Source organism: Plectropomus leopardus, chromosome 17, assembly GCF_026936395.1.
Source record: "Plectropomus leopardus strain MGB_pleo_1.0 chromosome 17, ASM2693639v1, whole genome shotgun sequence".
NCBI classification, from domain to species: Eukaryota; Metazoa; Chordata; class Actinopteri; order Perciformes; family Serranidae; genus Plectropomus; species Plectropomus leopardus.
Window position 1 is genome coordinate 13,235,919 of NC_142192.1, and position 14,488 is coordinate 13,250,406.

The 14,488-nt window shown below is 41.0% G+C and overlaps 2 protein-coding genes and 1 long non-coding RNA gene across 4 annotated transcripts; 2 read left to right on the forward strand and 1 right to left on the reverse strand.

The window, feature by feature from the left end:
• Nucleotides 1-618: 618 nt before the first annotated feature.
• gpr3 (G protein-coupled receptor 3) lies at nt 619-4,121 on the reverse strand. The gene is made up of 2 exons (XM_042505971.2): nt 3,788-4,121; nt 619-2,195 (listed from the first exon to the last, which is right to left on the reverse strand). The coding sequence occupies exon 2, from the start codon at nt 2,165-2,167 to the stop codon at nt 1,175-1,177; it is 993 nt and encodes a 330-aa protein (XP_042361905.1). The 5' UTR covers nt 2,168-2,195; nt 3,788-4,121; the 3' UTR covers nt 619-1,174.
• Nucleotides 4,122-4,984: 863 nt separating this feature from the next.
• Nucleotides 4,985-7,370, forward strand: LOC148186613 (uncharacterized). The gene is made up of 2 exons (XR_015779437.1): nt 4,985-5,888; nt 6,889-7,370. It is a non-coding gene; the product is annotated as an uncharacterized LOC148186613 (long non-coding RNA).
• A 2,121-nt stretch (nt 7,371-9,491) lies between these two features.
• On the forward strand, nt 9,492-13,730 carry cd164l2 (CD164 sialomucin-like 2). Of its 2 annotated transcripts, XM_042507241.2 has the most exons (6): nt 9,492-10,243; nt 10,678-10,764; nt 11,024-11,116; nt 11,220-11,261; nt 11,464-11,623; nt 11,871-13,730. In XM_042507241.2, exons 1-6 carry the CDS (start codon nt 10,165-10,167, stop codon nt 11,884-11,886), a joined length of 477 nt encoding a protein of 158 aa, XP_042363175.2. In that variant the 5' UTR covers nt 9,492-10,164; the 3' UTR covers nt 11,887-13,730. The 2 variants fall into 2 exon arrangements, with proteins under 2 accessions (XP_042363175.2, XP_087946900.1); XM_088090774.1 differs by lacking the exon at nt 11,871-13,730 and having other exon boundaries at nt 11,464-11,627.
• Nucleotides 13,731-14,488: the final 758 nt, after the last annotated feature.

The following is a 14,488-nucleotide window of genomic DNA, read 5'->3' on the forward strand; positions in this document are numbered from 1 at the left end:
ATCTGTATTTACTTAATTTTGGGAAGTGGTTGCAACTTGAAATTGACAGGTGAAGTTATCTTGCTCTTTCTAGGTTTTAGCAACTCAAGTAACCCAAGTTAGTCTGACTTAACTTGATCATCACAAAGAGGATTTTGCCAAAGATGTTGTTTTGTTAACATGTTTAAGAAAAAACAAAAATTATTGACTAGTTTGCAACCAGCATAAAACTGATATAGCAGCACAGTAAACTTGGTTTACTGAAGTTGCTAAAACCTAGAAAAAATGATTTAATTAAACTTGTCATTTTTAAGTTACAACAACTTCACAAAATCAAGTAAATATAACTCATTTTTAAGTAAATTTAACAATTTGATATAAAGTAAACAAATGAAAACAAATCATCATATTTACTTACATTTTCAATCTAAAATCAACTTTTTCTGATTTAACAGTCTAATAATGTTGCAGATTGCTTTAGCCACCAAATAATTCTGAATAGAGAGCAGCCGTCTGTGTCTAATTGAGTTAAAGAGTGAGAGACAGAGCGAGACAAACACACTAAAAGCCTTGGCAGCAGTGAAGAGAAGAGTGCTGATGTCGCCCAGTAGAAAAAAAGCATATTTATTATTCATCAGTATAAAATATTCATTCATTTCAAAAAAGGCTGTGCAACATGAACATATGGTCAGTACCTTTCAAAGTGCCTTTAACAGCATGTGCAAAGTAGAATCTCAAAGATCTAGAGCATTGTGTTTTCTAGACATTCAAGTAAATAAAATTGGCCTTTGGATCACGTTATTACAATGTAGTAGGCTTACATTTAAAAAACCCATCCCTTCCTCTCGTCTTAAAGTGCCAACGGTGATTAAATCCACTTTCTATGATTTCTACAGCGCCCCGTGATTGTTTCAGTCTTGGGATCCAGTGGAGCTACAATTTACTGAGGATGAGGCACGAAGTACAAATAAGACCGTACGTTTACTCCCAAAATGGCCGTCAGCCAGATCAGTCCAGAACGTTCTGATTTGCCGAGGGACTTCATCTCTCGGAGAAGTGCTTCTCGTGTGTGTGTGGGAGTGTGTGTCATGTTCTGGATCTGGATGATAGTCAATGCAGCTATGTGTGTATCTTTGCACACAAACAGTGATATGTCTGGCATAGATTGTGTGGTTGTTTGGCGAGGTTTGGCAGTTTACACGTCAACAGGGTAGTGTATGTGTGTGTTGTGTGTGTATCTGTGCGGGCAGCAGGCCTGGAGCAGCACCTTGCGAATGTCTTTGTTTCTCAGACTGTAGAGGATCGGGTTCAGCAGCGAGCTGCCCGCCGCCGGCACCAGTGTGGCATAGGTGTACAGAGGAGGGCTGGATGCGTCTCCCAGCAAGCCCCAGAGGGAGAACGGCATCCAGCAGCCCACAAACACGCTGAGGACCAGGATCAAGCGAGAGAAGCCCCTCCCACTGCTGTGTTTGCTTGCATACGATTGGTTGGCAGTGAGGAAGTGCCTCTGAGTAGCGATGGCGTGGGCATGCCGCCTCGCCACGCGGCAGATCCCAGCATACAATTGCAGAGTTACAATGACAACCACCAGGAAGCCGCCACACAGCAGCGATAGGTATGTCCGGGTCAGAGGTCGTGCTACCGAACAGGAGTTTGGCTCATGCAGACAGTGCCATCCCATCGCAGGTCCCGCCCCGATGGCACACGCACCCAACCAGACCACCAGCAGGAGGATGGCGGCTCTGTGACGTGATTGGCTCGAACCATAGGTGAGGGCGTGGCTTAAAGACAGGTATCGATCCAACGCAACACCCATCAGGCTACAGAGCGACGCAGTCAGTGATGTCACCAGCAGTCCTGAGGTCAGCAGTTCTGACCAATCACTGGGCTCCACACAGAACAGGAAGAGGAAGTGCAAGATCAAAGCGATACCCGCCAGGAGGTCTGCCAAACCAAGGCTAGCCAGCAGCAAGAAAACAGGGGCGCGAAGAGACGGGGTGGCCAAGATGGTGGTGACAACTATTGCATTTTCAGTGGCGATGAGGGTTCCGGAAACACACAGGGCCACGCCCCACACAGTGAGGGGCGGGACTTCATATGTAGATGAGCCATCCAGTGGGTCCAGAGGGAAGATGGGATCTGCACCTGAGGACTCATCCCAGCCCAGATATGAGGCGTTCAGGATCATGGCTCTTTAGCAGTCACACAAACACAACCTAAGAGAGAGAAACAAGGAGAAAAGATGTTGACATTAGCTCTAATGGGTCATTAGCATCCCCATCTGTCCATTAACCAGCCTCGCTCTGACCAGAAGCTGTGCTTTTAGCCTGTGGGGCTGCTGGAGGCCGGATGTGGCATCTGGCAGAGAATTTAACGTATTTAAGATGTTAGACCCCATAATCTGAAGCTGTTGAGCTATATAACAATAGATTATCACTCCGAGTGCACTAAATCGTATTTAAGATTGTCACACCCTGCACTCTTTGTATTATATAATATATAATAATATTATATAACCTTTATCGAACTAGGAAGTCACAAGATTAAGACGTCTTTTGCCAGTAAGACCTAGTCAAGACAGGGTCAGAATGCAGCATCAAACAAACAGTGACAATAGGCATGTCAAAAATACATTACAACAATATTTAGACAAGAATTTGTAAGTTAACAGAAGCAGCTGCAGCTACTCCTGACCACTTCTTTTATTTGAAGTTTAAAATCACATTGATATAAGTTTAAAATTGTATGGTCTTGTGTAGTTTTTGTTTTCTTGTTACTTTTTTTATACAGGTTGAAAAAAAGATTTGTTTAGACAGTTAGATATACAAGCATACATAATTCAGTGATAAGACAAATAATAAGTCACATATTGTTGTATTTATTGCCTAACCCCATTTTGTTCACATAAAAAAAACTTAATTACAACGGAATTAAAAATATAGATTACAAGCATCATTCTAGGTTAGAAAATAATTTTAAAAATACCAATTCTGAAATTGAACCTGCCAGACATTTGTTTGATTTTTAAATTATCTCAAATTTTATATAGCAATGTCAGTGACGTCACCATCTGTAGTCTTGCGGGAAGTCATGTAAATCATAGTTAATCAATATGTAGGCTTAACTCACGTTGTCACTGTTGAAGCTGGCATTAATGTCCTATAATTTTTATTTTAGCACGTCACATTGAATCCGGGTTATTACTGGCTTCCACTCTTTGGATTTAAATGGTGTTTGGATGCTCCTCCTAAAACGTGTCTGCACACGTTTTTCCAGCAGCAGCACCCAAACATTGTTAATATGATTTATGGTTTAGCTTGTTAAAATTGAATCTGTACACTCACTTCCAGATAATCTCAGGTTTCCCGCTTGTTAATGTCCAAACATGGTGTTCAGCTAGAGGGACACTGCGGACAGTGTCCCTCTACATAAAACATGCAGTGTTTCATTGTGCTGATCATTAGGCTATTTAAGGAATTCGCCTGTTATTAAGTTAGATGCCTGTGTTCTCTGGTATGTTAACTGCTTGTTCTTTAGTCAAACTGTACTGCACGCCTGCTGAAAAAGAAATACTACAGCCTGAGTGTAATACCTGAATGCAATTTTAAGTGGATTTATTTTTGCTTATGCAGATGCATCCCCCCTTGCCTCTCAATGGGGAGGTATACCTCACCTCCTGATGCGGAGCACCCTGTTGTATAACACAAGTGCAGGTTCAATGCACCACAGAGGATGTCCCCGACACACGCACGCACACACGATCACGCACAGACACTTATACATGCACATCACGGATTATTCATTTTACCTTATTAACGCGATTCCGTGATTTTCTTTGCAGGCGTTAAGCAGTTGTGTTCTCTCCTCTGGTAAGATCCAAACCAAATGATGGTGATGGAGATATGCTGAATCTGTCCGCGGCGATGCTCGGTGCGTGTCTAAATAAGGAGGTGTGTGTGTGTGTGTCTCCGTGCTCCCGTCTTTATCAAAGTCGCGCCAAACTCTCACTTATCGTCACTTGCATATCTATTTTTCTCCGGTCTCTCTGGAGCGCTTACGGGAGGCAGAATGGATGCTCCTGCGCGCGGACTCATCCACAAGAGAGCCCGTCTGACGTCAGTGACTGGGAGGCTCGACCAATGAGGTGCACGGCGTTGAGGGTGCGGGGAGGGTATGGAGGGGGGTGTACGGGGAGTAATTTCATTCAGAAAAATGCGGCATCTCCGTCGCCCCTCCCACTGCGGTTCACTCTTGCTCTCATTTCTTGTAAATTAATGACCACCAGTAGACCCCCCCCCCTCTTCTCGTCTTTTCCAGCACACACACACAAATTTTCTCAATCAGACCCAAGGGCCTGGCTGAATGAGAGGATATAGTTTAGTGTTGGGCAGGGCTCAGAGGTGTGGAGCTGTCCGCGGTGCTGAAACGCACCAGGATGAGTCATGGGGAGATGTCCTGCAGAGAAACAATGATCTGTGTGAGGTGAAAGCTAGTCAGATAAAAGAACCTTTCTGAAGCCAATGTCAAAATTATACAGGCTATGAGTTTTATATATTATTATTATTATTTGTTTGCTAATGTTATTTAAAGTGAATTTAAACACATTAAAATATGTTAAATGAACTAGATTTAAACAGGCAACATTTAAAAGGAGTCAGAATAAGTTTTTTTTTTCTCAGTGTGGTAGGTGCACTTTGAGTTCATACACAGGGACAAGCAGAAACAATAGCCTAAACATAATCATTAGTTCAGTGTAGTACAGCAAAAACAGCAGCCTCAAAATTGTGAATATATTGATTCACACGTTTATTCTTCTTCGTCGTCTAACAATTATTATTAATTATTATTATAAGATAATGACCCTGCAATAATTTTAAAGTCTAATAGCATCCTTCTTGTATGTATTTGTTAAGATTCGGACGACAATGGGCTTCCAGTAATCAAAGAAAACTAGGCATAGCATTTATTTCTCTTGTTATCTGCTGGATTAATATGCCTTTTCATTGAAACCGCAGCCCCCCTGTCTGTTACAGTATGTTAGCAGCAGGGTATACAGGCTTCCCCGGTTTGATAGTGTGCGTGGGTGCTGCAGGATGGGCTGGTGTTGTCTACGTGTCCGCGCATATCAATGCATTAACTGGGGGGAATCTCGTCCTGCTCGAGCCATATTAGGACACACTTCCTGCCAATAAACCCCTCCTACGTCACTTACAGGATCTGAAGTGCAACCCTTGTCACCTTCAAAAACGCCGACAGTTGTTTCTCTTACCTTAGGGCATTATTTTCCTGCATGTCCCATTTATCACGACAAATTGAATGACACCATCACAAAAATGCATTTATGTAGGCATTGTTAAAGTGATTTCCCCATCTAAAACACTTCACATTCTGATGGATTTCTATTTAGTATCCCAGCACAGTTATATCACACATGTATATTTGTACTACTTCTCTCACACCCTGTCTTGGCTGTAAATCGCAGCATTTTTCATTAGTTTGTCGGTGGTGTATCGATTGTTTGCCAGCAGTGGGAGCATCAGTGGAGGAGGAGATCGTGTTCCGACAGGACTGCGGAATATCCCTTTGTGAGATTTTTTTAATAACATGCCGACGCAAAGCAGCCACACTGTGGAGCCGCGCAAATGTACCCAGACAATGTGTGAGGGAGCATATGAGACGTGGGAGTGTAGGCTGCATGAGCCACGTCGGTGTGAGTGGAGGAGGAGGTGGTTGTGATGGTGGAAATCATTACATGAAGCTGAAAAGAGTGTCGTGATTCTGGGCTCAATGCACCTGATTTTGAGTACTTGCACCATGGCCGGGGCTGTGAGTCAGTGCATCTGCATCACAATGCAACCCTTTGCAGATCAGAGCACTTGAACTTTTTCTGCTGGTGCATTTGCATTTACGTGAGTACATATACAGGGGTGTAGCTGAAGTTCATTCCAAGTAGGGCACTCTGAGCCACCTTTTTCCTATTGCATGTTTCCAGTGTTACTATTTTAATGAAATTAAATGATTAAATATATATGTAATATGTATGCAATATATGCAATTGTAATCAGTTGTAGATAGAAAGAAAAAATATGTAATTAATCCTTTGAAAGCTGGATTGACATCACTGTCTTTGTGCTTCGTTCACCTTTCATCTTTACCCTTTTGAAGCCTGAGCAAATTGGTTCCATTTCTGTCAAAAAAGGCAATCAGCAACTTTGCATAAAATTTCCTGCAAATTTTAAAAGTGAAAAGAAAATAACCAAGCGAGGGAGAGAAATAATTACTTTTGAAAGGGATCAACAAAGGGGGAGATGTCCAGAAAATCATATAATCAATTTTTATAATTACATATTTAGAAATAAGTTACAGAAAAATGTATATGCATTGTTTATTTATTATTGTTTTATGTTAGCTCTTTTTTTTCCAGGTCATTTTCATGTTTTTGAAATCAAGCTAGTTTGCTCAGTTTTTAAAGGGTTACAGGGGTTGCAGTCACTAATCAAACTGTTGGTTATAAAGTAGGGGTAAATCTGAATATATTCTTTTCTGGTAAAAAGATTTAATAGAGTATAAAACATTTACTGTCACATTGCATCTTTTTGCCATGCAGGAATATCTTCTTGTGGCATATTTCCAGACAAATGAGGATCAGAAAAGTTGTTGGGACAAATTTGGGTTTCACACCATCAAGAGTAGGATGGCTTAAGCAGAATTTATGCTTCTGTGTTGAATTGATGCCGTACCTATGGCATAGGCTTTGCATTCATGCTTACCCTACGCCATAGCCAGACATGTACCTCCCCAGAAATGTAACTACACATTGCGGCAACGTAGACCTCAACAACTGTGATTGGTCATCTTGGTTGCATCACATTTCCTGTGACACATTTCTGCCTGCTTCTTCTTTTTCAGTGAACGTGGACCAAATCGAAGAGAGGTCATAAATATGTACATTTGTTCGATTGTTCTTCACAACACTACTTAGACTTTCAGATGGCAGCAAATTCTTGGAAAGAGTTTTCCACTAACATCAATGTGGATGTGGCAGAATTTACCAAGAGATGGAAAAACCTGAGGAACAAGTCCTTAGGCCTCGCTACAAGGAGTGGGGACCCAGAAGGAAAGACACTACCCGTGTTTTCTTTCATGGCTGGGACCACAAATAAAGCACCAGGACAGAGTCAAATTACGATGACAACAAGGTAAATATGTCTTTGTATCATAAGCCTTGATGTTGTGAGTGTTTAGGCTAACTAGCAGACAAGCAGTGTTTACAGTAAAAGTAACTGTAGTTCAACATTTATCAGCTTGTTCAGTCACAGTTGCCATGTTTTTTGATGAAGATGTTTGAAAAAATATATTAAAAGGTCAACAAATGTAAAAAAAAAAAAAAACCTAGCTGCCAACTAGTAACTAGTGTTTTGGCGGTGTAATTGCAGAGTGATGCAGACACACCAGCACATAAATGCTCTTAACAGCACTGACCTCTTTCATAGGGTATACTAAAGGTACAGAGTCAATTCAATGCAAAAATAAAAATCCGCCTCTACAAGGAGCTCTCTTATGGCAGTATGGGCTCAAATTTTGACCATCGTTGCTGACTGGGTCTCAGCTGCGTGAATGTTCTGTGCCTGCGACCTGCCAACCACGCCAAGTCAGGTGGCCATGTTGTCGCACAAAAGCACCTTCCAGTGCTGTAAATTCAGAAATATTTTACTTTTGAGGTCAGAAAAGGGCTGTAAAACTGTTGCACAGTATAAAGCTTGCTAACCAGCTGTTAATATCCAAATAATTTTTGTTTTTAGGACTTTTCAGCTACAGTACCCACTTTAAACGATTGCTAGAAAATTAATCAACAGTAATAAGTTACATTACTTTGATTAAGTAATTAAAATAGTTACATTACTTATTCAATTTCTTAAGAATAGCTAAGAATGTGTAACTTATTTCCACATTATCACACAAAATGATCAATCGGGCATTAATATCATTAATGACCTTGTTAAGACGTTAGATGCTAGATATATTCAGATTATGTGTGTAACAATGATGTATGATCAGTTTAGTCACGATCTTGTCTGATATCAGTCATTTTTTTTTTTTATTTGTTTGTTTGGCATTTTCTGTTGGTTTAGTTAATTTGATTATATATGCAGAAAAAAATAATAGTAGCGGGCCTTAATGACGACACTGCAGGGTATACCTTTAATCCATTTGATAAAAACATTATACATACATACAAAAAATTAAAATGACTAATTATGCAACTTGCATGTGCTTGCAGCTGAAAGTGTTGGACTTGTCGGAGTTGTTTTGTCATATGCACGTCAAGTATTGGCTGACTGAGAGGTGAAAAGACAGCACTTCATCACATTCAGTGACACATTCAGTGACACATTTGATGTATGATAGACTACTGACGCACTGGCTGTCTGCTATAGAAGCACGCTAACGTCAGTGTGTGTTTAAGAGCCTTTGCACCACAGTATATATATAGCAATCCTAATTGTATTGCATCACTCAGTATTAACTGCATCAGACACATCATTGATTATATCAAGCCCCCTGATAGTACCGAAAAACTGGCAGATGTCTCCAGCAGATGTCTGTTTAAAAAATCAACACCTCTTTGAATCTTCACAGAAAAACACAGCCAAATTGATTACTGCTGATTTTAGTTTATTTTTCTTCAGCAATGGCTGCCCAATTTAATTGGCTTGTGAGCGCTTAAAATAAAGTGACTTGACGCCGCTTGTCACAGGTTGTAGCCTTTGAGTGAACATGTGTTTTACCAAAGAGGCCTTTTTCTTTCTCAGGTTGTTTAACTTTAAGAATTTGTCAAGGTAGTAGACTCTTAGTCAGTCTTGGTTTCTGTCTGGTTCCTTTAAGGGACAGTTCACCCTACAGAAAAACCTTAATCTTACCTGTAGTGCTTTTCATTAATCTAGAATGTTTTGGCGTGAGTTTCCAAGCGTTGGAAATACGGACCATAGAGATATCTGCCTTCTCAGAAATATAATGGAACTAGATGGCGCTTGACTTGTTGTGCTCACATCGCTCAATACATTTGAAAAACTCACCAGCAGAAATCATGTTTCAGTTACTCAAGATTATCTACTGACCTTGTTAGGAGCAGTTTTTATGTAGGAACTGTTTTCTTTCTAGCAAACTTCAGCTGTCACCCGTATCACTGTGCAGAAGGAAGAGCAGGTTTATATACTGCGCTGTCACTAGCATGAGCCTCTTGCCCACGAGTAGATGCACGCTTCCTTCTACATGGTGATAACGTTGTTGGGTGTAGTTTGGTTGAAAATAATAGTTTCAACATGAAAGTGAATACACAAGGTCTGTGGATTATCTTGAGTAACTGAGTCATGATTTCTTGAAAGAGACGTTGCTGTTGAGTTTTTCATATGTATTTTTTGGTGCTTTGAGCAGCACAAGCCGAGTGCCATTTAGTTCCATTATATTTGAGAGAAGACAGACATACCTATGTTCAACATCTCCAACACTCGGCAACTCACACCAAAAAAATCTACATTGACAACTATTGCTGCAGGTAAGAGTAAACTTGCAAATTTTGGGGTGAACTGTCCCTTTAAATGATATGCATCGTCTCAGGTTTATCTAGAGGCTGCTTAAGGAGTCTTGACTCAGAGGTTGGGACCCTGTTTTCTAGAACATACATCCATTTAAAGCATCTGTGTGAATGGAAATACAAAACAATGATAAAAATGCACCTGAGGGCTGCAAATTTATTTGTCTGCAGATTATTGACACGGACATTTGCAGTCAGTAGTTCCATTTTTACAACTGTCTCTGTTTCTGACATGTGTGTATGCAGGTGTTTGTGTGTGTGTGTGTGTGTGTGTGTGTGTGTGTGTGTGTGTGTGTGTGTGTGTGTGGGCACTGCCTGCTGAAGTAAACAGGTGTCACTCCGTCCAACCCGGTGTGTATTTCAGGAGGGTTGAGGTGGGCCAGTCGGTTGCCAGGAAACCAGGTTTGGGTGTTGCTCATGTTACACAGATCTCTGTGTCTCCTGTCTTTCTCTCTGTGTCCCAGCCAGGAACCATATCTCCATCTGTAACTATTGGATACTCTTACAGAAAATAATTTTATTGGAACTTTTTCTTGATACTAAGCACCAAAGTTTTCAGCTGCAGGTGTTTGTGCTCTGTGGCTGTCGGGATGCAACAGTTGGTGTGGAAGGTCCTCTGCTCCTCACTGCTGCTTCTAGCAGTGGTGCCCTCTGTGCACTCACAGTCAGGTACGGATCCATGCACATATCTTACATTCATTTTCTTATTGTACGATCATCTAAATTTATATTTATATTTTGGTCATCTCAGAAACCTGTTGGTGTTTCTTCCTACACTTGCCATCTGATGTTTCCACCATTTGATTTCCTTTCCTGGATAATATCTCCTCTTATTAACTGTGATAACAGCTGATTCTTACACACTGACAAGCAAAAATGTGAGAGGTGAATGAGAGTCTACTATCTTTTCTTTGGCATTACCGGCCAACTTTGCCTACTCACTTCTGTCTATTCTTACATTTTCCAGACTAAGATGTAGGAGTGGGATGTCTTGCAATAATTAAGCTGTAAAAATGTGTCTGTGGGAAGGTAACTGTGTGTCGGCCAGTCAACTAGTTTGAGTGACACTTCCAATTGAATGCCAGTTTTGTCCCTAACTACAGATTGTTCTCAAGCCGAGTCATGTGACCTGTGTGTTGGCACATCCCTGCTCAACCTGACAGGCTGCGTCTGGAGGCTTTGTCCAAATGGTGACATGCATGCGCGCGCACACACACACACACTCACACACACACACACACACACACACACACACACACACACACACACACACACACACACAACCTCTGATAGCAATTCAATCATCAAAGCTGCTGTAACATAAGCTTCCCTGGTTTGTACAAGATGACTGAATTATTTAGTATGCCAGGAACACACACACACACACACACACACACACACACACACACACACACACACACACCTAAATGCTCGTCCTATTTGTCTCAGGTAATGACACAGGCATGTGTGTGACTGATGGGGGTGACTCGGCAGACATCGCCATGAACTGTACCTGGACTAGAATGTCTGAGTTGTGCACAGGTAGCAAACAACACACTCCACAATTAACACATTTAAAATACATTTAATGAAAATACATGTTGATCTGCAATGTTAGTAACTCATTTTTTGTCTTCTTTCCCAGTTGTGGAGAATGTAGCTGAGGGAGGAGGTGAAGGTGACTCAGGTAAATTGTATCAACTCCCTCCCACCCCCCCTCCCGTTTTCTTGCGTCAGATATGTATTATTCTCATAAGAGCTGAGTAAATGCCCCTAAGTACCACTCAGTCATCTCCATCAGTAAAAAAAAGAACTCTGACGTTCTCTTCGTCTGCTGTCATGTAATTTCTTTGTAAACACATTAAGCTCTTCCTTTTCTTTCCCTCCAGGTGATGGAAGTAACACAAACTCATCCCCAGAGTTCTCCCAGGCCAAGTTTGACATGTCCAGTTTCATCGGAGGCATCATACTGGTGCTGTGCGTGCAGGCAGGCGGCTTCTTCGCCATGCGCTTCCTCAAATCCAAAGAGCAGAGCAGCTACGACCCCATGTGAGTTTTTGCACGTAGGTGTTAGAGAGCAGAGAATGTAGCGTGACTGTGTGAGTTTGGTGTAAATGTGTCTGTGTCACTGAGTTAAGTGACGGTCTGTTGGTGCAACAGCAACATCTGGTGGTGACAGTGATCAACGTCACCAGATGCACAATGTGATTCACCTTTAACATCCCTCAAGATTGTATTTTGATTCTGATCACAAAGCCCATCTGTCCAAATCAAAATTCTGCCTGTCTTCACACAGAGAGCAGCCACAGTGAAGAAAAGATCTGTGAAGGACAGTCAGGCGACAGTGGAGGACAGCAGAGCAGTGACTCATCCAGTTCTGACGACAAGAGTGATTTTATTTTTTTTTTGAGTCCCCGTCATTTTTGGTTTGATCCCCATGTGTACCCTTGGGGGATGGGTGTGTTTGTAAGAGGACATTTTTCTCAGAATACCACATTGTATAACAAGTATCTGAATGTGTTCACTGTATAGTATTTATATTCTAGAGACATTTTGGCTGTTAGTATTCATACAATCTAACAAACGGCAAACAAAAAGGCTCTGACTCAGCACTTTCAGTGATTTGTCTTTTGACCAACACTGCGTGTTAAGTGTTTGTCCTCTTACAAACAACAAGCAACCAGTTTTATCATATGAGCTGTTACCACTGTGTAAACAGCACAGTGCGGTTGTGAGAAAGAGTGATATAATCCTAATGTAGACAGAAGGTTAGAAAAGGTCATAACAGGCATTAGACCAAAAACAGACTGAAAGATTTATCCATCATCTCAGAGGACGTTTGTGTTAAATGTGGAGCTGCAAAACTTTATAATGTTCTATTGACACCAAAAGTTCTATTATTTATGTATGTTATAGCTTTAATTTATTTACTTGCAGTGAGTTTAATTTAGCGGGGGGACCCTAAGGAGCAATCTCAACAACTCCTTTTGGCGCATAGAAAATTACACCTTATAGTCTAAGCAGTCATAGCAGTAGTTCAAACTAAATGTCTTTTTACAGTATGGCTTTAACACCAGTCATCTGATTTATGTGCATGGATAGATTATTAAATGGGCCTACTGGGCACAGGCATGCCGACCAGTAAGAGACTCAAAATGACCACAGAGATATATATAAAAAAAACTACAAAAGACCCACTAAAAGACAACAGAGAGACAGAAAATAACAACGAAAAGATGCAAAACAGCTGCAAAGAGACTACCAGTAACTGTGAAAAGGGACAAACAACCACAAAGAGACACAAAATAACTACAATGACATGAAAAGCAGCAACAAAGAGACACAAAATGACTACAAAGAGATGTAAAACAGCTAGAAAGAGACACAGACTAACAAAAACAAACACAAAAAGGGGGCAAAACAACCAGAAAGAGACACTAAATTACTATAAAAAGATGCATGACAACAACAAAAAGACTCAAAATGACAAAGAAGAGACTTAAAATGACCATTAAGAAACATAAAACAATTACATAGACACTCAAAACACTCAAAAACACTCAAAACTCAGATGCAGAGCTGCAAAGAGACACAAAGAGATTTTGGACTATGAAAAGGGTCGCAGAGTCCCAAAATGACATCAAAGAGACGAGATAAATACATAGAAATGCAAAAAGTCAAAAGAGAACAAAACCACAAAGACATGAATAGCAACTATTAAGAGACACAGATCATAAAGAGGCTAAACAGTTATTTAAGTCTGTGTGTGTTGCTCCTATGATCGAGAGGTGGTGGGGCCTTTCGCATGTCTGTGCCCAGGGGTCCATTGTCTATTAATCCACCCATGTTTGTGTGTTTTTGTTTTGACTTGAAATAGTTTGGATTATTATTATTTTTTTATAAATTAATTCTCACTGAGAGATTTCTGTTTTGACTACTCATGTTTATGCTCTATACATAAGAGTCAATAATGTTCGTATTCTATACATATCAACTTTAAGTCTTTATTGACAGTTCAAAGAGATTTGATGTGACCCTGTTTACCCACAGTAACCAAGTTCAATATGAACAGTTTGATTTTTTTGTGATGCCATTAGGATTAATAATACATACAAAAGCTGGTTAAAAGCCTGAATAAACCAAGGATAAACACCTATTTTATTCTATTTTTTCTGTGTATGCCATGTCTGTTTTATCTCATGCAATTAGGAGTTGGTAACGGCTAATCACAGTAAGAGATTACACAGAATGTGTTGAGTGCATGTTTGCCCATACCAGCAGAGTGAGTGAACCGATTCGGCTGTAATCTGGGTGCGACCAGAGACACACTCCCAGTATCTGCAGATAAGAATAAACTATTAATCTTTACAAATCTGTGTGTCAGTAGAAATCTCAGCATGCGGCGGGGACAGAGCACTGATGGAGGCCTTTAGGGGAGCAGCAGGGTGGCTGGTTGGATGCACCAGACGCTGTCAGAGCCAGGACTCACACAGGCTTGAATAAACCCACACAAAAAGTTTCCCAACTGGGCAGAGTGTGGCTGTCGTCCAAGTCTGTTGACAAAGGACAGGACTGAATACAGGTCTTTTCACTCTGAATGCTCCCTCCCCCAATACACACAAATACACATCCAGTGAGAGAAATGAAACACACACTTTGTCACAGTAAAGCTGAGACAGGCTTCATATGCTGCTGGCTATTCTCGCTTTAAAAGAGCACCGATCTGTGTGTGTGTGTGTGTGTGTGTGTGTGTGTGTGTGTGTGTGTGTGTGTGTGTGTGTGTGTGTGTGTGTTTGCATATGCATGCACGTGTGTGTGTGTACAGTGGAGTAGGTATAGCAGCAGCAGCCTCAGTGTGTGGCCAAATGTGTGTTTAGCAGGTGTGGACAGTGACAAGGAAAAAAAGTTATATCC

Bases quoted from the DNA above. Each gene is read 5' to 3' on its own strand.
- cd164l2 (XM_042507241.2), top strand. From the start codon at position 10,165: ATGCAACAGTTGGTGTGGAAGGTCCTCTGCTCCTCACTGCTGCTTCTA. The intron at 11,117-11,219 runs GTAGCAAACAAC...CTTCTTTCCCAG, and splicing joins AATGTCTGAGTTGTGCACAG to TTGTGGAGAATGTAGCTGAG. The intron at 11,262-11,463 runs GTAAATTGTATC...CTTTCCCTCCAG, and splicing joins AGGAGGTGAAGGTGACTCAG to GTGATGGAAGTAACACAAAC.
- gpr3 (XM_042505971.2), bottom strand. From the start codon at position 2,167: ATGATCCTGAACGCCTCATATCTGGGCTGGGATGAGTCCTCAGGTGCA.